Raw genomic sequence first — 21473 nt, 5'->3', positions numbered from 1 at the left:
TAAACAAGTATTTTCATTACTAAAATAGCCCAATACATAATTTAGACTCTTTGTATTTATGTTCATATAATTTTTTTTTAATTTGTTTATTTATTCATGAGAAAGATAGGCAGAAAGACGAAGAACCAGACACCACTCTGGCACACGTGCTGCTGGGGATAGAACTCAGGACCTCATGGTTGAGAATGCAATGCTTTATCCACTGTGACACCTCCTGGACCACATGTTCATATGAATTTAACAATATTTAATACAGTGTGACTAAGACACTGACATCTTATGAAGATCCTATTACACATCAGGATCCTGGTTCGAGCCTCCGGCTCCCCACCTGTAGGGCGTTCACTTCACAGGCAGTGAAGCAGTTCTGCAGGTGTCTGTCTTGTTCTCCCCATCTCTGTCTGCCCCTCCTCTCTCAGTTTCTCTCTGTCCTATCCAACAACAATGATAACAACAATAAACAAAGTCAACAAAAAGGGAAAAAAATATATATCCCATTACATGGCTAACATAAGAATGTATTTCATTCAGCTCAAGAGGTAGATCAGCACGTAGAAAATAAGACTAACAAAGGCATCAGATTCAATTCCTGGCACCACAAACACTAGACAGTTCCCCTGGCCAATCTCTCTCTCCTCTCATAAAAATAAGTCACTCTTTCAAACATGTATTTCTCATCACTGCAACTTGAAACATAGCACTGAGATGGTAACAGAGACTAAAAACAAATGCAGAAAAGTGACATGGTTTCCACTTATTTTGTTTTTGAAAATTAATCGCATAGTCCAGGGCCAAGTAAATTGGATAAATGATGAATTCTGAAACATGGGGTTTTGATTATAATTTTCAGTAACACACAAGCCATGTGACGCGATCTGGTTCTCTTTTTCATTCGCCAAAAATGATATAAGTTAACTTATTCAAATCTGCTTTAAGATGTGTGTGTAAAAAACATGTTAATTTATGCTTGAAATGCCCACCAAAAATGTGGACAAAAATACAGTACAAAAGTCTTATTCACGAACTACCTGTCTTGTAAGTATCTTTAAGTGAAAAATTAGATCATTACATACCTGTCTTTCGTTCCAGGGTCCTGTGTTGTTCCAAGCTGGTAAAGAATATCTATTGTAGAGTCAGAAGACAGTCCATTCAGTCTCCCAAAAAGTAAAGGGCTATTCAAATCTTGCAATAAAAAAATGAAAAGATTTGCTAAATAAGCAGAGTGGCAAGATTTGCTCAATTTTAAGTTATGCATTAAACTTGACTTGTAAATTCCAGTGAACATGACGAAAACCAAATTTCCAAAAGAATGAAGCCACAGCAGAAATAAACAAAATTAATAAAATGAGTAAAATTAAGTGTAAATACCATAGTATAGTTCTCTGAAGTGTAGAAGGTAAAATATTAAAGTTGTGTGTCACCTGCAGGGTCACTGCCCGATGCTGCACAGTTTCGCAGAAGAATGTCTATCAGCTTTAGACCAATTCTCGTGGACTGCAGTCCTATCTTTACAAGCACAACCTCAATGTTGGGTGAGTGCATGCCACAGTATGGAGACATCAGTAAGGCTGCGCAGGTCTGAAGCAGATTAGCAGTAGGGGCAGCTGCACTGGCCATCATCCCTTCCAGATCACTGATGTGGGTCAGGCAGTGATGGAGCAGTCGTAGCCATCCGATACTGAAACATACAACACAAAAGGAAAGTTCAAGGAGCTACAACATTGCAGGAGTACACTGAAGCCACAAGAGCATCGTGCTTTGTCATAAATAGAGTTGAGTTCTATTTTACAAGTCTCAGAATGTTGCATTATGAAGAAAAACTAAAACAAACAGTAAAAGTCTTCTGACAAACCTACGTATGTGTATGTGTGTAAAAGCAATTTGTAAGGGTCTTAGATTTATAAAAACTATAAAATCTCAGAAATTAAAATGACACAAAAATGTATATTTAAAAAAACGATGGAAGCTGTAGGAACATCTCATTGAGCATACATGTTATGCACAAGGACCAGGGTTCAAACCCCTGCATCTGGGGGGTGGTAAGTGAGGGAGTCATGCATATCGCAACCTCAATCTCTCTTTATCTCTCTCAACACACACACCTTTCACTTTCTGTCTGTTGATCAAAGTAAAAGGGGGAAAAAAGAGAGTGTGAGTAAAGTAAATGGCTACCAGAAGTGGTGGATTCATCATGCAGGCACTGGGCACCAGAAACAACTCTAGTGGCAATTAAAAGAAAGAAAAAAAAAAAAAAGGGAAATATAATTTAAAAAATCCTTGGGGTTAATATAACACAACTGATAGAATGCACAATTTACCATGTTCCCTGGACTTTATTTATTTACTATTTATTATTTATTTATTCCCTTTTGTTGCCCTTGCTGTTATTCACTTATTTTTTTAAATTTTGTTTATTTATAAGACAGGAGGAGAGAGAAAGAACCAGGCATCACTCTAGCACATATGCTGCCAGGGATCGAACTCAGGACCTCATGCTTGAGAGTCCAAAGCTTTATCACTATGCCACCTCCAGACCACGTCCCTGGACTTTATTTAAGCCCCCAGAATGAGAGTTCTTCATCTTTCTTTAATCAGTGGACAGGGGCCACAGTGTCACTTCTATCTCTCTCTCTCTCCCCTTAAAACTAGCTTACTCTCCAGGTTTTACCTTCCTTCCTTCCTTGTCTCCAGGGTTATTGCTGGGGCTCGGTACCTGCACTACGAATCCACTGCTCCTGGAGGCTATTTTTTCCCCTTTTGTTGCCCTTGTTGTTTACTGTTGCTGTTATCATTATTGTTGTTGGGTAGGGCAGAGAGAAATGGAGAGAGGAGGGGAAGAGAAAGATAGACACCTGCAGACGGGCTTCACCGCCTATGAACTGACCACTGTGCAGATGAGGAGCTGAGGGGGCTCGAACCAGGATCCTTATGCCGGTCCTTGCAGTTTGCATCTAGTGCACTTTACCCGCTGCACCACTGCCCGGTGCCCTTTTTATTTTTTATTATCTTTATTTACTTATTGGATAGATCCAGAAATCAAGAGGGAAAGGGGAAATAGTGAGGGAGAGAGAGAGGCAGACAGAGACACCTGCAGCACTGCTTCACCACTTGTGAAGCTTCCCTCTGCAATTGGGGACCGGGGGCTCAAACCCGGGTCCTTGCACACTATAACAAATGCGCTCAACCAGGTGCAACCACCCAGCCCCTCTCCAGCTTCTCTGTTCTGGATGTGGTATACTTCTAAGGTCTGGTCTAGTACATGATAATGGCAATTACAAAATACTTAAAACGGGGCAAGGTACTAGCAGAGCAGGTTAAGCACACATGGTGTGAATAACAAGGACCAGAGTTTGAGTCCCCTGCTCCCCACCTGCAGGGAGGTTGTTTCACGGGCAGTGAATTAGGTAGGTCTGCAGGTATCCGTCTTTCTTTCTCTTCCCCCTATGTCTTCCCTTCCTCTCGAATTCTGTCTGTGCTATCCAGAAACAACAACAATGGCAACAATGACAATACCAACTACAATAACAACAAGAGCAACAAAATGAGGAAAATGGCCTCCAGGAGCAGTGGGTTTATCGTGTAGGCACCGAGACCCAGAGATAACCCTAGACAAAAATAAAGAAAGAAAAATAAATAAACAGAAAGATGAAAGAGAAGTCCATAGGAAGCAGTGGAATCAAGCAGGCACAGAAGCTTAGCAGATAAAATCAAAACCATTTGTGGTCTGGGAGGTGGCACAGCAGATAAAGCACTGGACTCTCAAGCTTGAAAGCCCTGAGTTCAATCCCCAGTAGCACATGTACCAGAGTGATGTCTTGTTCTTTCTCTCTTATCTTTTCATTAATAATAAATAAAACATTTTAAAATAAAATAAAAATAAAAGCAATCTATAAAACTGTAATAAATCCAAATTTACCTGAAGGAAGTAAACTGAATGATGCCTCTGGGCAATTTCTATGGTTCAAATCTAACCATTCTGCTGACATGCATTTAGGAAATTGCTATATCCAGAAAAGTATCTTGGTGTGTATCAGCAATTTGTGAGGCTCAGTCCACATGATGAAAAACATTTGGAAATTCTTTCACAGACTATGACCCAAAGACTAAAAGTCACACTCAAGTGTATGCATACTGTGACTCATGGGGGCAGAGGTAGACAGCATAATGATTATGCAAAGAGACTCTCATGCCTGAAGCTCTTAAGGTCACAGGTTCCACCCCTGGCACCACCATAAGCCAGAGATGAGCAGTGCTCTCTGGTTAAAAAGAGAGAGAGATGGCATACTGTGAAACATCTTCAGGATTCTGTTTGTACAAAATTTTTATCTTTCAAATACCTAAACAAGTTATAATAATATGTAGATACCTAATAAAAAAAGAACTTTTTAAGTCCTGAAAACAAAACAAACAAACAAAAGCATATAAGCAAATATCAATTTTAATGATGGAGTAATAAAACATACCTGGTTTTGGATACCTGATCTTCAGATGGAAGAAAGGGATTATTAACTGTTGCTGAAGAAGTGGTACCAAAAGCAGTGAGGCCCAGCAACTTAATTTGTGAAAGGCCTAATGTGCTGGCGTCTCGTGGGCGATGGAGTCTAAGGCAGACAGCAGAAGCTACTTCAGCTTTTACAAGCTGAATTTTTATGTAGGTCAGACCACTTGTGACAACAGGAGTGGACAAAGGTAGCATATTTACCCCATCAGCACTTACTTCAACAGACACTGAGGATGGGCAAGCTGTAGGAGAAATAATTGAAAAGTTACTAAAAAATAAGTGAACCTGGTTTAGTGGAAATTCCAGTAAAGCTTTAATTATATTCACTCTAAATACATACATTTACACACTAACTTACAGTTGACCGTTAGCACAGTCATTTTAGAATTTTTACAATATAAACACATCCAAATTAAAAAACATATTAAAAAATTCTAACATTCAGCTAGAAAAGAAATAACTAACATATGCAATCCACACACACTGAGGGGGACGGGGCGTGCACCTGTTAGAAATTACTCTGGCATTATTTCTACTCACATTTATGCAAAGAAAATAAACTAAATTTGACTAATGCTTAATGCAAAATAGTTTTTGGAAAAGAGTATAGTTTTTTTTAAAAGATACTTTTCTGCCAACTTTTTTTAAATACTGCCATATTGCAATCATTAAAAACTGTACACTACTTCTTCCTATCATCTTTCAAAAATCTTTTTCTTCTAAAATTAAAGGAAGCCCAATGTATGAGCAATGGAACAACCAGCAATGGGAAAATAATTCTTTTGATGGTGTAATATGTATGTGACCCAGGTTGAATCCAGTTCTTACAGCAACTCATCTCAAATTACCCACAAAGTACTATGTTTACTTTTACTTTACAATAAGAGTCACTGCAGTTACATTAGTTTTCTCTTGCCACAGGGTTGGGTGGTAGCACAGCAGGTTAAGTGCACATGGCACGAAGCTCAAGGACCTGTGTAAGGATCGCAGTTTGAGTCCCCAGCTCCCCATGGGCATGGGGGTCGCTTCAGAGGCGGTGAAGCATGTATGTAGGTGTCTGTCTTTCTCTCCCCTGTCTCCCCTTCTCTCTCCATTTCTCTCTGTCCTGTCCTACAACAACAACAGCAACAACAATGATAAATAATAAAGGCAACAAATGGGGGAAAAAATAAAGAAAGAAATTTTCTCTTGTCTAACAAAGAAAACCTTCTTATAACAAGGAAGCCTGTATTTTGAAAAGTGTCAGGGTTAGGGAGGTAGTTCCGGAATCAGACTGGAGGAACCAGTTTGATTCCTCAGAACATGCAGACTAGAGGTGAACAGTGCTCTGGTCTCTATTTATTTCTCATAAAAATAAGCAAGCACATATCAACTAAAGCAACATCTAGGAAAAAAAAGTATTTTAAAGAAAACACATCTGAAAAGTCATATTGATATATTTAAATGTTGAAATCAATTTATCTAAAATATCAGAATATAATTATTTACAACTGTAGTTACTTTAGTATCATGAGGCTCACCAGAGAGACGTCTACATTACCTATTCTACTACACAGAGGGTAGGCGAAAAAAAAAAAAAAAAGTTTATTCTCCAGATGTTTGTAAATGAACTCAATAAAACATAATAAATCTGGAGGGAAAATTATTGGGTCGTCAGGAATTTTTCTATACAAAAAACAATTTATGACTTTTCCAACAACCCAGTATATATAACTTGGATATATTTGCTGGGAGATCTCAAACATTTGAAGGACGAGCTATGCCTATTTCATAGGCAGTTAACGTCCTTAATGCTCAAAACCACACTAAAAACTATTCAAAAGCAAATGTTTTGGAAGTCATCTAAGTGCGAAAATCTCATAATATTTCCCCATACTGAAATATTTCAATGTCATAGCTTATTTTTAAGATGCTTCTTTTCATAAATAGTACTACTCACTTGCAAGAGATGCAAGGTGAGGCTGAATGTGTATCTCTTTAAGAAGCACTGCTGCAGGGAGATGAATGGTGAGGTCACACCAAGCCTCCTCTGGCAGGAAGATGTAGGACCAGGCAGCAGAGCGAGCTCTTCTGTGCGGAGGGGTGGCTTGCAAGAGCACCTCGGCAGGTTGGGCAGTAGGACTGCTAGATGTGATTGTACCTATGGAAAATATTTTCAATAAAGTGAAAACTCCAGTAAGAATCCCAGTAATGGATAAGAAATATTCAAATCATGATTAAACTTGAAAAATTACTCACAATAAATGCATTCAGACAACTAGTAAGATAGCAAGTTCATTATATTAATTGCTGACTCTTTTAACTTCCTCAGGGTGGGGAGGGGTAGGTTAATTTCTTTATACTCACATGTCAAGTGAAACTCAGTTCATTAAAAACAAATCCAGCATATTTTCAAAAGACTTAAGTGAAAAACAAGGTTGTAAATAGCCTTTAATTAAAAAATTACAATCTTTAGTAGAATTTTACTCTATGCTTAAAAAAAAAAACACAACCAAACCCTTAAGTTGTAAATGTCCATGAGTAATTAGTTGTAAAAGATAAATACAAAAACAAGTAACATACACTATGCTTTAAAAAAAAAAAAAGTGTCAAAATGAAGTTTCTTAAAAAGGATGACATAAAATGAAAGGAGATAAAACCTTTAAAACTGAGTCACATTAACGATGAAAACTGTTATGAACAATCTCCCATCAAGGTTATCTGTAGTTCACCCGGCAGAGTACTCACATAGTCATTCTCAAAAGGAACTGTGTTCAAGTCTCCAGTCCCCATGGGGGAGGAGGGAAAGAGGAGTGTAATTCAGAAGCAGTGGAGCAGTGCTGCCAGGTGCCTCCTCTATTTCTCTCTGTCTCCATAAGAAAAGCCTATATAAGTTCTCCTGCAGCACTGAGCCAAAGAACTAATGTTGGCAGCAAAATAAAGGTATTTCCACTTGGTTCATAAATAGTGCTTCTGTCAAAACTCAAATTTTACAGCAAGAGAAATCTTAAAAATGTAGTAAGTCATACTAATGTGCTTAGTATTTCAGTAACACTACCTTTCAATTCAATTATGGGCTGACAGGACAGCTCTGGAGACTGCACTGCTTTGCCATGTGCATGACCCAGGTACAAGTAACAGCCCCCACTCCAAACCTCTGAAAAGGTCATCCCAGAGTGGTGAAGACGTGAACATAACACCTGCCTTACCCCCCAAAAATTTACAATCAAAAGCAATAAAACCATCAATTTTGTTTGGCAACTACTTTTGCTTCATGTCAGTTAATCAATATGAGTTCATGTAATGACTTATTCCTTACCCAGAGGTGCAAAGTTATGAATCCCCTCTGCATTATCAGGTTCAGATGCTAGTATTCTTGTTTTCAACGTACTGTCAGCAGCTTTATTTGGACCAGAATCCAGAAACTTCATAATAGTTGACACCATACTTCTTGCAGTATTTACAATAGCCCGTGTACTAGTTACCATATTGTTGCAAATAAGCTGAACACCACCTAAATTTACAAAGAATACAAATCAGACACATCTCCAGAAGGATGAGAAATAAAAATAAATTTCACAAATAAGAAATAATGAGGACCTAATGAATTCTGAGCAGAGGATGATACTTAAATGGTGGAATTCAGAATTTCATCTTACCCATATCATGAAATGCTTTCAAGGCATCACTAGTATCCAATACTCTCAAAATAAACCACAACAATGGTTCAGATAACTGGCAAGTAGCAAGAGAACCCTAAAACAGAAAAAAAAATTATATATACACACACACACACACACACACACATATATTTATTATTAGAGCAATTATTTCCATTGAAAAAATAGAACAAATCTTATAGATTGCAATATTCTATTCTACCTAATTGTTACAATATAGTAGCCTTACTTTAAATCATTAAAAAGAAAACTTCCTGCCATATCTAACTTACTTAATATCTAAATCAGATGATCAGAACATCATTATGGTACATGTGATACTGAGGATTGTACTTGGGACCTTGCTTTTATAAATCCAGAGCTCCTGCTACTGCTCCAACTCCTGATTGTCATCTTGAATTTAATTAGAGAGCAATTTCACTAACACTCTGACCTATCCCACAGCTTGTAAGGTGACACAGTTGCTGAAGTGTTGAACTTTGAGGCCCTGAGCTTGACCCCCACCAGCACCACATATGGCTAGACTGCTGCTCTGGTTCTTTCTCCCTGTCACAAACACACAAATAAATTGGGCCAGGGTTTTGGCTCGGTGATGCAACGTATCCGGAAGTCACTGTGTTGACTCCCCAGCACCAAAATGAAAGAAAAATATTTTCACTCTGCTGAGGTTCCAAAGTCCCAAGTTCAATCTTCAAACCACCATAAATCAGAGTTGAGTAGTGTCCTGGCATAAATAAATAAATAAATAAATAAATAAAATTTGCCATCTGAAGAAAACAGTGTATATTCATGAGAAGGTACCATTAAAGTCAGTCCAATAATACACTATTTTTCTTTTAAAGCTTTTTTTATATTTATTTATTTTCCCTTTTGTTGCCCTTGTTTTTTTTTATTGTTGGAGTTATTATTGTTATTGATGTCATTGTTGGATAGGACAGAGAGAAATGGAGAGAGGAGAGGAAGACAGAGAGGGAAAGAGAAAGATAAGATACCTGCAGACCTGCTTTACCGCATGTTAAGCGACTCCCCTGCAGGTGGGGAACTGGGGACTTGAACCGGGATCCTTACACTTTGAAACAGTATTGTCAAAGATGACTGCAGTTATTTAGAGATAAAACTTTAAAGAGGGAGTCAGGTTGTAGCGCAGCAGTTAAGCACAGGTGGCGCAAACTGCCTCTCTCCTCTCTCCATTTCTCTCTGTCTTATCCAACAACGACATCAATAACAATAATAACTACTACTACAACAACAACAACAAAATAAGGGCAACAAAAGGGAAAATAAATAAAAGACAAAAAAACTTTACTGGAGAAAAAAAAGAAAACTTTACTCTCCAGCTTAGTAAACCTAGAACTCTCACCTGCTGATATTGTCCACTGTCTAATATACAGCATTAGTACTCCCTGTCCTGAGTGAAATTCTCTCCTCCCATGCCACAAACTACTACAATGACTACAGACTGTTGAGCTGAACTTACCTGACGCCCCATGTAGCCGCAGGCCATGTAGGTTAAGATGGGCTGCAGCATCATGTGGACCGTAGAGGCCTTTTTACTCAGGGTTGTCAGGATGGTAAATAATCCATCCCCAACGGATATGGCGTCTAGCCCACCATGAAAGTTCTCATGTTTGGTGAGGTGTAATCCACTGGCTCCTAATCAAAAGATGACAGATTACTAAAATAAAAGCTTACTCTGAAAAACCAGCAATTTAGACAGAGGCTTAAAAGAGGCTTCTCTCCCAAGCCACTGAATGCAGATATAATATATACACAATAACTAAACCGGCTTAAGTCAGTCTTAATAATTTTATGATCTACATCATTACCTATTTTCATAACCAAAAGAAATCCACTTTAATATCAAAAGATAAAGAGCAAGAATAGCACCTGGAAATTGCTATGCAGCACACTTTACAGAGGTAACAGGCCCGTTTCGAGGAAAGGGCTCAGCCAGCTCCTTCGCCAGAACCTCCCTCACAGAGGCTGCAAGTGTGTCAAATTGTCATTCCTGTTTTCACTACGTTATTGCCATTTCAGGCTTTGTGATTTGGTCAGCTGGTTACTCTGGTTACTCCGCCCCCCAAATTTTTAGTTTTTAATTGCTTCTTTGAAAGGTACCACAGAAACACTTTCAGATGAGTGGGCGTGCCATAGAAACACATATTTCTAGTAATAAAGATATTTATCAAAAGATGCCTAGTGGCAAAAGAGCTCTCTAGAACAGTGTATGTGCTTTGCCAATTGAACGACCTGGGCTACAGTCAGTCCCTACCACACTGGTCTTTGTTCTTTTCCTGCAGCAAATGCAGGTCATTTCATGGGTGGTAATGGTTTACAGTACAGACAAGTGAGCAGACAATGACTCATCTTCCTATGAATGTTGTCAACAAAGCACTCTCACCCCCAATGTTAGTCCTTTCCCACCACCATGTAATAAGACCTCAAAGCCAACCCAGGCATCCCTTCACAGAGTCCTCCAGGGCCTTGGGGCAATAGGCCACGCCTAGTTCAGGTTTTATGATGTGCTTTCCCTTTTTTGTGTCCTAGCTTAAGTTCCAACTATAGGGGCTATGGTCTCTGTCTCTCTCTCTCTCTTTCTATAAGGAAAAGCCAAGAGTGGTGAAGGCCTAGTGAGAATGATCAACAAACTATCACAACTAGCAGTTATACAAATATCATTATGCAACTATACTTGAAAACAACTGAAAAAAAAAAAAAACACAGTGGTCTGCCACAAACAAAAGTATTCAATATGTAAAAGAACTGTAACAGTTTAGAAAATTACATTTAAAAAAAATTAACACAATGATTAGCTTTCAAAGAGAAGGAAAAACTAGGGAATAATACATTTTACAGATGGGATGCAGAAACTTACTTTTCCTTTTGCTTTATCTATCTGTGGCTTCCAGTTTGTGTGTGTGTGTGTATTTATTATTTTTTCTGAAATTGTTATGCTTTAAATAATTATTAGGATATTTACTTATTTTTTAGGAGAGAAACTGACAGCTGCAGCAGTGATTTAATGCTTCTGAAAACCCCCAGGTGGGAGCTGGGGGCTTGACCCTGGGATCTTGTGCATGGTAATATGTCTGCGCAATGGGGTGTGCCACCTCCCAGCCCCTAAATAATATTTTTATTTTGATTTTACTAGTTCTCTAAAATAAAACTTGATGTGGAATTCTTCACTATAAAATATAAAGAGCTGTCTACTAAATTATGGCAACTAACTTATGAAACTGAATTTTTCTTTGACTACAGTTACATTGAATTCACCAACTTTAATTTTTTTCATTTAAAATTTTTTTTATTTCATTATCAAGTAAAGTAACCTTATGAAAAATCTTCACATATTAAAAAAAAATCAGTCATAAGTTTACAATAAAGTAGCTTTGTAGCCCTTGAAGTAATACAGTCAATTAAATATTGGACCCCACACACAGGTCTTTAATTTGATCCTCCATAAAGCATGTTCAATCTCCCTCTTTACCTGACTGATAAACTGAAATAAAGACTTAAACAATAAGTGAAAAAAAAATGAAATCATATGCTGCTCAAGTACCAAAATCAAGTATGAAATTAGTAGTGCAATACCTACCAATTATCATTGCCATGGCACTGCTGTTACACAAGCCCAATGCAGACAAAATTTGGCTCATAATCTGTTGGTTGGCTAACACTAAATCAGCAACATATGCAGGTGGTCCTTGAATGCTGCCACTACTCCCATTGCCATCTTTGCCTCCGGAGACTTTCTCTTCATCTGAAACACTGTCCGTCGTATTGGAGGGCACAGACACTCTCGCACTATATTCCCTATTGCCTGAAAGAGGCAGTTGTACTAAAATGTTGATCAGCTTTAGCAGATCAAACATGAGCTGGTCTCTCGTCATTTCACCACAAACTGCCTTAGCATCTCCTGGACGAATGAGGTTGGCAAAGAGTCCTCCAAAACATGCTCGAGCACCCACAGAGCTATCTGATCCACTGCGAGACATCACTTTGTCAGAGCAAGTGATGTAGTGGTGTACTAGAAAGGTGACAGACTCGATGACTGCAGAAATAGTGCTAACTGAAACGACTTCAAAATTCTGCTCCAGAGTGAATTCTAAGAGCTTTACTTGGGCATCAAGAGGCCCTTGGCCCGTCTGGAAAGCACCCCTGCAGAAAATGAGAAAATAAAAATTAATCCATGTAAACTATTTGACAGAACTAACACAATGTAAGAAAGTTAAATATTAATTACACTCTTAGTATTTACTTTTTCATCACATGGTTGTATTTCTCTCAGTTATTCTTGCTCCAACATTCATGTTATATAAATTAAAAATTCATTCTCTTCTACAAAGAAAACTAAATAAGGGGGTCAGGTGGTGGCACACCTGGTTAAGAACACACATGACAAGGACTTGGGTACAAGCCCTTGGTCTCTACCTGCAGGGGAAAGAGCTTCACGGGTGGTGAAGCAGGGCTGTCGGTGTCTCTCGGGCTCTTCCCGTCAGAGAGAGAGAGATATTGATAGACAGACAGACAGAGAGAAAGGAAGACTAACAGGTAACTTGCATTCTAAGAATCTATCCATTATGGTCACTTTGCTCTTTATAGTTACACTATGCTCTTTAATAAGCTGCCCAAAGTTAAAATAAATTGCATAGCATTTCTGTCAGAGAATAAGTGTAATTTCTAGGTTATTTTTTCTAAGTTTCACTAATCACATTAAGTCTTCAGCCAACATTAATGGTGGACTAGACAGTGGCACATTCAGTTGAGCACACACATTACTATGCTTAAGAATCCAAGCTTGAGCCCCTGTTCCCTAAGTCAGGGGATGCTTCAAAAGATGTAAAACACGTCTGCAGGTGTCTTTCTCTCCCCCGTCTTTCCCTCCTCTCTCCATTCTTTCCATTTCTCTCTGTCCTATCTAACAGTGATGACATCAATAACAACAATAATAACTACGACAATAAAACAACAAGGGTAACAAAAGGGAATAAATAAATATAAACATAAAAAATTAATATAATAAAAAAACAGTGTAACAACTTTTACCATGAACTAATAAACAATAAACTAAATGATGTAAGTAAGGAACATTACGGGTCACAAAAAATTAACAAACTTCTAAATAAAAGACCTAAAATATTTTAACAGGAAACAATTCAATTCATAATCATTCATTGTTTTCTCAACTGGCTTATTCCAATTACAGGTAGCCAGAGATTAGTCTGGGAGCTCAGTTCATGGCAGGAACCATCCCAGAAGAGGAGGCACTCCATCACAGGCATGCACACCGGCACCCAATCTCTCTGGGGCGGTGACACACACCAACAAGCCTAACCTGCACACCCCTGGGGTATGGAACAAACTAGAGGACCTAGGGAATATCCACATACACAAAACAAGGAACTGAAAATTTATAGAAAGAAGTTTCATGGAAAGTCATTTTATTCATCAATACTAATGAAAAGACAGTGCTCTGCTAGATAATATTCAAAAAAGACATGCTGTCTAGGTTTCAAATAACACCAGTAGTGGCTTTAATTCTCTTTGTTCTAGAGCATCTTAAATAGCTTGCAAATGAATTTTACCTAATATACTAATAAGAACTAATCAATAAAACATTAAAAGCAAAAAGGAACTCAACATACTATCTTTCTTTCATAACAGACGTCGAGGAGATAGGAAGACCAGAGATATAAAATGGAGAAACCGTGAAACTCAACAATAAACCTTTTTTTCACCCAATCCTACTATCTTCCTGTTGATGCTTTCCCAGGTAACACCTCAACAAGTGATAAGGAAACATTTACATGGAGGACTATATGTTAGCTCTACAACAGGAATATATGTATATATTGGAATTTACCTTTCTGTTGAAAGTATATGAATTAGTTTGAGCAAAAATTCACTGAATATCTGAGGACATGTAGAAGACAGATGTACTTGCAATCGAGTAAGAAATTCTTGCATAGCTTGTGTAGCTGTTGGACCAACCTGAAGAAAAATGGAATTTCACTGAGTAGTGCTTAGTGATATCATTTACACAACCGTTCAGTGGAATAATATAGCATTAGCTCAAACACTGTAATACATTTCCTATGGAGAAGAACACAAGTATTACAATGACAAAAATACCACCTAATTTTTAGGTTTTGAAATGTCTATTTTAAACTAAAAATTTGAGATTCCATTTAGACTTTTCTTTCATTATAACTTAAAAAACTTATATTAGGCTTACCTACCCTCAATTAAAAAAATTTTATTTTTGTACCTCCCAAAGGAGAGTCACTTCAGAGCTGCTCCTCTACTCATGAAGTTTCTCCTCTGCAGGTGGGGGCTGGGGTCTTGAACTAAGTCCTCACACATGGTAGGGGCCAATGAGAGGCACACCTGGTTAAGCGCAAATATCTCCTCACACATGGGAATATGTATGCTCTATTGGTTCTACCACCACCTAGCCTCTTAAAAATTATTTAAATGCCCAATCTGTTAAAATACGTCTATGGTTCACACACATTTACTCATAATGCTCCCATAGATATCCAAAAGTAATGCAAACATTGCACACCTATGTGCATTTGTAAAGAAAACTTAATATATAACATCAATGTCATTATAGCTAGTAGTGTACAACACTCAGTATTTACTTAAAAAGATATATGGGGCTATCATTTAATAACCTACCAATGAAAAATTTATATATGAAGATACATCGTTTTTCTTTAGAAATACAGTATCTTTATTGAATAGTCTAGGTGTTATTGCTAGCTTTTAAAAGTTTTATTACCTGTGGACTGTGTTGATTTGTTCCATGTGGACTGGTGCCAGAAAGAAATTTTACTAAAACATGAATCAGGTTTGGATCCGAAACCAACAGATGAGCAGTATTCTCCTGAGTCCCAATGACACTGCTAGAACCAGCTATAAAATATAAATCACTTTTTTAATGATTGAAACAGAAGGACCCTGAGACGATGGAAATGCAGTGGGCTTTTTTGTTTGTTTGTTTGTTTTGTTTTTTACTGGATAGAGCCAGAGGGGAGATGAGAGAGATTTGGTGTGTTTGTGTGGGGTGGGGGGGAACACAGAAAGACACCTGCGTCAAGAAACTTTCCCCCTGCAGGTGGGGGCCAGGGTCTGGAACCCAAGTCTTTCACACTGCCTCTCTCCTAATACAGCTGTGAAAACCAGTTAGTTTCATATACATTTTACCTAGTATATAGTCAAATCAAAACCAAACTTAAGTGCTTACTGTCTGCTGGTGAGCCTATCTTTAGTAGTAATCACTCTTGAGAAACAGTCCAAGGGGAGTCCGGCAGTAGCGCAGCAGGTTAAGCGCATGGGGCAAAGCACAAGGACAGGCTTAATGATCCCGGTTCGAGCCCCCTGCATCCCACCTCCAGGGGAGTCACTTCACAAGTGGTGAAGAAGGTCTGCAGGTGTCTATCTTTCTCTCCCCCCTCTCCATTTCTCCCTGTCCTATCTAACAACACGACGATATTAATAACAACAGTAACAACTACAACAACAACAACAAAAAAAAAAACAGTCCAAATATCTATTTTTCTGGTAAATTTAAACATTTTTCTAAGACAAACTGACAGGTGTCTAGGTAGGGTGTGTGTGTATGTGCATGTACATGTTTTCAAACTCCTGATGGGGGGAGAGGGGCATCAGAGCCCCTATAAATTCCACAGAGTGCTGGGGCTTGAAACCGCAGTGTCTACTTATGGCAAAGATGCAAGTCCTAATGTGTGAGCTATCTTCCAGGTTCAGATGAACTTTTCATAAAAGTAATCATTACTGTTCATTTGCATAATTATGATAAACAGGTAAGATAATCAGTTTTCTTTCTTGTTTAAATAATATTTTTATCTATCCTCCACCAACACAAACACACACACACACACACACCCCAGAAAGGTGCAGGGGCGATGACCCCTAGGTCCTTGCACACTGTAGCATGTGCATTCTATGAGGAGTACCCAGCTCCCTATTAAGTTTTCTTAATTGAATAAAATACCTGTTGGGTTAACTCAAATGTACACTGGTAAGTTAAGCAGTAACTTAAATGAACTATCTTTATCAATAAAATAGAACTTTCTGTTTATTGAAAGTAATCCCAAATAGAATGGCACTTAAACCAACACAATTGTCATGGTGTCACAAAGAATCTTTCTAGCGGATATGAATTTTCTTCTTCTTTCTTAAAATATTTATTTTACTCCCTTTTGTTGCCCTTGTTTGCATATATGAATTTTCATCCCTGCCTCACATAAAAAAAAAAAAAAACAACTTTAAACAGAATCATTAAAACAACACCAGGAACTACTACTATATGCTATAGGAGTGTCTTCACAACTTTTAGATATAGGAAGCTGAAAAAAGGCTTAGTGTCCATTTATAAGAGTTAGAGACATTAACATACTACTCTATGTTACATGAAAATAAAATGGGGTGAAGTGGGGTGTGAAAGCAAGAAATAATTGGGAAATCCCATTTGAATCAAAGAGAAAAATAATAGAACCTAAATAAAAGTGTAATTCTGCTTACTGAAAATGTCTCTTCAATGTGGTCAACAAAATCCTAGGAATCCAATCATATTTGTTTATGAATATAATAGTGAATAAACTATTTGTAAGAACAAAGTTTCATAAAAATGTAATTAACTAGAAAAGAATGTACATTAACAGAAAATATCTAACTTGGCACTCCATAAGCAATCAAATTTTAACAATAAGCTTTTAGACGCCTGCAGTTGAAAATAAAATTTTAATTTTATTCAGTTCTGTCTTACAGTGGCACTGGGGATCGAACCGGGATTTTTGATCCTTCAAGCTTGAAAGTCTATTTGCATAACCATCATGCTATTTCCCCAGTCCATGAACTGACTGCATATATGTACGTACACACACGTGCACACACGCACTCACGCATGCAATCAATGTAAATAAGCACAAAAGATAGCTGTTTTAGAAAAAACGTTTGTGGGAGTTGGGCGGTAGCGCAGCGGGTTAAGCGCACGTGACATGAAGCCAAGGACCAGCGTAAGGATCCTGGTTCAAGACCCCGGCTCCCCACCTGCAGGGGAGTTGCTTCACAGGCAGTGAAGCAGGTCTGGTCTGCAGGTATCTATTTTTCTCTCCCCTCCTCTCTCCATTTCTCTTTGTCTTATCCAACAATGACGACATCAATAATAACTACAACAGTAAAAATCAAGGGTAACAAAAGGGAAAATAAATAAATATAAAAAAATTTAAAAGAAAACCCTTTTTAAGAACGTGACAGCAAGAACAACAAAGTATGTATCAAAGACTTAAAAGACAAAATTTTAAACTTACGATTAAGTTGCATATTGGTCATAAGTGTTAGACTATGAAGTACAAGGCACCATGTCCGGAGCAAAGTGTTGGGGTACCAAGCTAACACTGTGAGAAAACTAGTTATTGATGCTGTAGAAAAAAGAGAGAGAAAATATATGCTCAGGAAAAAATATATATGGCTACTAAGAATTTTTTAAAAAGAACGTAAAATGTGACATTTTAACTTTGAATCAACTGCTTAGCAGTGTCTATAGAGCCAATGAGAAGCGCTCCCATTACATACAGCTAAAGCATAAAGACAGTACAACATATTATGACTATGGTTAAATCTGAGCTTATGACCAATAAAATAACTTAATTTTACTAATTCTATTGTCTTTCCTAAACTATAAGCATTTTTTAAGACAAACCATTTTGTGTTTTACTTAAAATCCTCACATTCTGCAAATCAAAAGATGTAAAATAAATAGGGCCGACAGGAGGAAGGGCAAAACAATTCATAAACAACGTAACTTTACAACAAAACCACAAGCTAAATAAAAAGGAGGTCACTGTGACAATCAGGTTAAGAAAAACTTGTGGCCAATGAAGAAACCACAGAAGCGATTCAAAACGCACTTACTTGACACAAGGTCCAGACTGGGCTGTCACAACACTCTAAAAAAATGATTTCACTCCAAACATCAGGCAAAATATATCAAGAGTCAATAAACTAAACTTTATCAAAGGTATAACCATGTAACCCTCTGAAAAAGCAACCCAGAGGGTGTATACAGGGACATACAAGGGGTAGAGCATGCGCTTGCAGGTATGATCCACAGCAGCCAACACCACTCTCAACTCCAAAAGGAGAGCCAGAATGACCACATATGGCATTACTTCAGCATCTAAAAGCTTAACAATTAGAATTAAAAATATTCATTAAAAAAATTAACCAAGGATGCATACTGTCTGTGAACCAATACATTTCAAAAAGTAGGGAAAAAAGTCAAGGGCTGCATGTGGCATACCTTGTCAAGCCCCTAGTCCCCAATTGCAGGGGGAAAGCTTTGTGAGTGGTGAAGCAGGGCTGCAGGTCTCTCTCTATCTCTATTCCTCTCTAACTTCCCTTCCCTCTCGATTTCTGGTTGACTCTATCCAATATATAAAGTTAATGAAAAATCTTAAAAAAGAAAAATGTCCAATATTTTTCTTCACACTACCTGACAAATTGTACTAGCAGAAGAGCATATGAAAGTTCTTTACGAGACTATTTCAGCCAATAAATGAGAAATGAATGAAACCTCAAGTGAACTGCTAATGAGGCAAGATGTTTAGTTTTAGTAGCAGATAATATCCTAAGGTAAAATCTAGGAAATTTCCATATCTAACTAGAAGAATGTATAGGAACTACAGCATATTGAGGAGATACAGCCAATAGGAATCAGGACACAAGGAGATAATCTTGTATACCAAAAGGATTTATAAGGACAAAAGGAAATAACAAGGAAGGGCCCCATAGAGACTTAGAGAATGAAGAATCAGAATTAAAATGGATGTGGCTTCTATTTAGTTTTATTCCATATACTCTATTTGATGTTTTTCATAATAACTTTAAAATAGTGGATATAAAGATCCTTATAAAATTATTGAGATGGAAGACAACTAATTAAAGCAAGCTCTCATAGAAAATACAGGAGTAAGAAGGACCATGAGCAAATGCAGCGATCACTAAAATTTTAAGAACCACGCAACTAACTAAAGGATGCCCCTCTCTGGGGTGAAAATACCAGTAGATGCTCATTTTTACAATTCTTCAATAAGTAACAGAGATACAGAAAGCCAAAACTGCAGGCTTACTTCTATTTCCTTTGAAAGACAGTATCTCAGTTTTGGATTTGTCAAGACAAAAACAACCACCACCTCAACATATTGAAACCCTTCTCAATTTACCTGTTACTACATGAGTTAACTAACATTTAAAAGATACCAGTTTTTGCACAGAGGAGTAATAATTTAGTAAACTATAAAACAATACATTTTATAAGCACACAGACATGTAAAATATCAAAGAACAGCTTGCTATACATTTATGCTAATTAAGTCGAGTATTAAATTATCAGTAAAATATTATGAGCCTAGTTACAAAGGCTGTGTATATATTAAGCTGATCAACACATTTGGATACAGATATACCATGATAATAACATCCCTTCTCATAAATCTTACCCTGATTTAATGAGATGACAGGTATTCGATTAGCATTATATAAAAAAATGTCTGCTCCATTATCTTTGTTTCCAGATGAACTAGAATTCAGACTCAATGTGAGCCACAACTGTAGAAGTGATTCCAACTGAAAAATAATGAAAATTGAGAAATCCACCTATCATATTATGAAATATCAATTATAATGTCTTATGTACAAATCCCTATGATTAAAACACTTTTTCTTTCTTTTAAATACTTCCTCCAGCTACTTCATACTGGTTGATAAATAAATACAAAATTCTTTATTAAAACATTATTTAATTGAAATTTATAATTTATCTTCTACAGATATCTTACTGAAAAGCAGTGAGTCAAATATTTAGAAACAGCTGAATGGATATTATACAACTGAAATTAAAACAATAAAGCTTTAAATAATAAAAACCCTAAGTGATAACTGACTTATAGTAGATAAGCTATGTTTATCAAAGTGTATCTCATGTTTTTATGTCTGAGTCTATTAAAGAAACCATTCCAGTTGGATAGAGAATGATTTCCCCAGATATTTTCAGTTTAAACAATCAGAAAATATGCCTACAAATCTTCATTTCTCCTGAAGCCATACCTGAACATGATGGACTTGAAGCATGGAAAAAAGTTTGTTGAAACAAACATTTAACATTGGGACAGATGATAACTGTATAGTCAGTTGGTTGGATTGGTTCGCTGCTTGTAACCCCCCTAGCAATGAATCATCTGTTCCAGTGGGAGACTGTGACACTGAAAATGAAACATAATAATTTACACATATGGTATCAGGAGAGAGAACTGTTATTATATTTATCTATTTACTTTAAAATTGCATTCTTTGTTTTTTTAGGGAGCCAAGTGGTAGCACAGCAGGTTAAGCTCAGGTGGTGCAAAGCGCAAGGACAGGCATAAGGATCCCAGTTCAAGCCCCCGGCTCCCCACCTGCAGGGGAGTTGCTTCACAGGCAGTGAAGCAGGTCTACTACAAGTGTCAATCTTTCTCTCCCCCATCTCTCTCAATTTCTCTCTATCCTATCCAACAACAACAGCTATAACAACAATAACAACAATGGCTAATCATTGCAGCGTTTCTCATCTTGCTACTGTTACTGTCATAGCAAGAACAATGGGCTCTATACTGATCAACCCTCTAAGATTCACACCAGACACTAAAGAGAAATATCTGTCTTTGATGACTTAACCTGAAATTAATTAAGAGATAATTCATTCACAGCCAAATTGTAACAATCGCGATTCCTGCTTACATGTGGGAGATGTATTTGTTAATGCCTGTAAAATAGAATCTGCTTCCAGGGTGGACATCATTTTCAACATAAGTTCAGCTTGCTGTTCAAGTCCAACTTCTAGACGAGCATCTAGGGCTAGGAATATCAGTTAATGTTAAATATGTAATTAGATAATTATCACTCATATTCTTGATGCAACAATAAAATATCGATAATGGATTTAACACAGTGACAGTAATAACAAAAACAAGGGCAACAAAAGGGAAAAAAATAGCTTCCAGGAGCAGTGGATTCATAGTGCAGGCACTGAGCGCCAGCAATAACCCTGGAGGAAAAAAAAAAAGTACAAAAGCAGAAACCAAGGAGATAGCACTGCTGATAAATTGTTGGGCTATCAATCACGAGCTTTGAATATGCCAGAGTGATGCTCTGGTTCTCTCTTCTAAGTAAGCAAGCAAGCAATTATTTTTTATAGAGAAATACAAAAGAAGAAATCAATGTGGTTTTGTTATGTTTACAAATTAAAG

The 21473-nt window shown here is 37.3% G+C and overlaps 1 protein-coding gene across 3 annotated transcripts in view; it reads right to left on the bottom strand.

The window, feature by feature from the left end:
* BIRC6 (baculoviral IAP repeat containing 6) overlaps positions 1–21473 on the bottom strand; it is a 190948-nt gene that overhangs the window by 55302 nt on the left and 114173 nt on the right. For all 3 annotated transcript variants that reach the window (XM_060186836.1, XM_060186835.1, XM_060186837.1), the window contains exons 40-53: positions 20965–21081; positions 20296–20450; positions 19689–19815; positions 17499–17609; positions 14945–15078; positions 14024–14151; positions 11756–12318; positions 9638–9813; positions 8140–8236; positions 7800–7994; positions 6441–6641; positions 4464–4743; positions 1422–1678; positions 1074–1182 (exon numbers count right to left, since the gene is read on the bottom strand). In XM_060186836.1, the coding sequence (XP_060042819.1) occupies positions 1074–1182; positions 1422–1678; positions 4464–4743; positions 6441–6641; positions 7800–7994; positions 8140–8236; positions 9638–9813; positions 11756–12318; positions 14024–14151; positions 14945–15078; positions 17499–17609; positions 19689–19815; positions 20296–20450; positions 20965–21081 (2650 nt within the window). The remainder of the gene's footprint in view (positions 1–1073; positions 1183–1421; positions 1679–4463; positions 4744–6440; positions 6642–7799; positions 7995–8139; positions 8237–9637; positions 9814–11755; positions 12319–14023; positions 14152–14944; positions 15079–17498; positions 17610–19688; positions 19816–20295; positions 20451–20964; positions 21082–21473) is intronic.

Source organism: Erinaceus europaeus, chromosome 3 (genome assembly GCF_950295315.1).
Source record: "Erinaceus europaeus chromosome 3, mEriEur2.1, whole genome shotgun sequence".
Classification (NCBI taxonomy): Eukaryota; Metazoa; Chordata; class Mammalia; order Eulipotyphla; family Erinaceidae; genus Erinaceus; species Erinaceus europaeus.
This window is presented reverse-complemented; position numbering and strand designations above follow the sequence as displayed.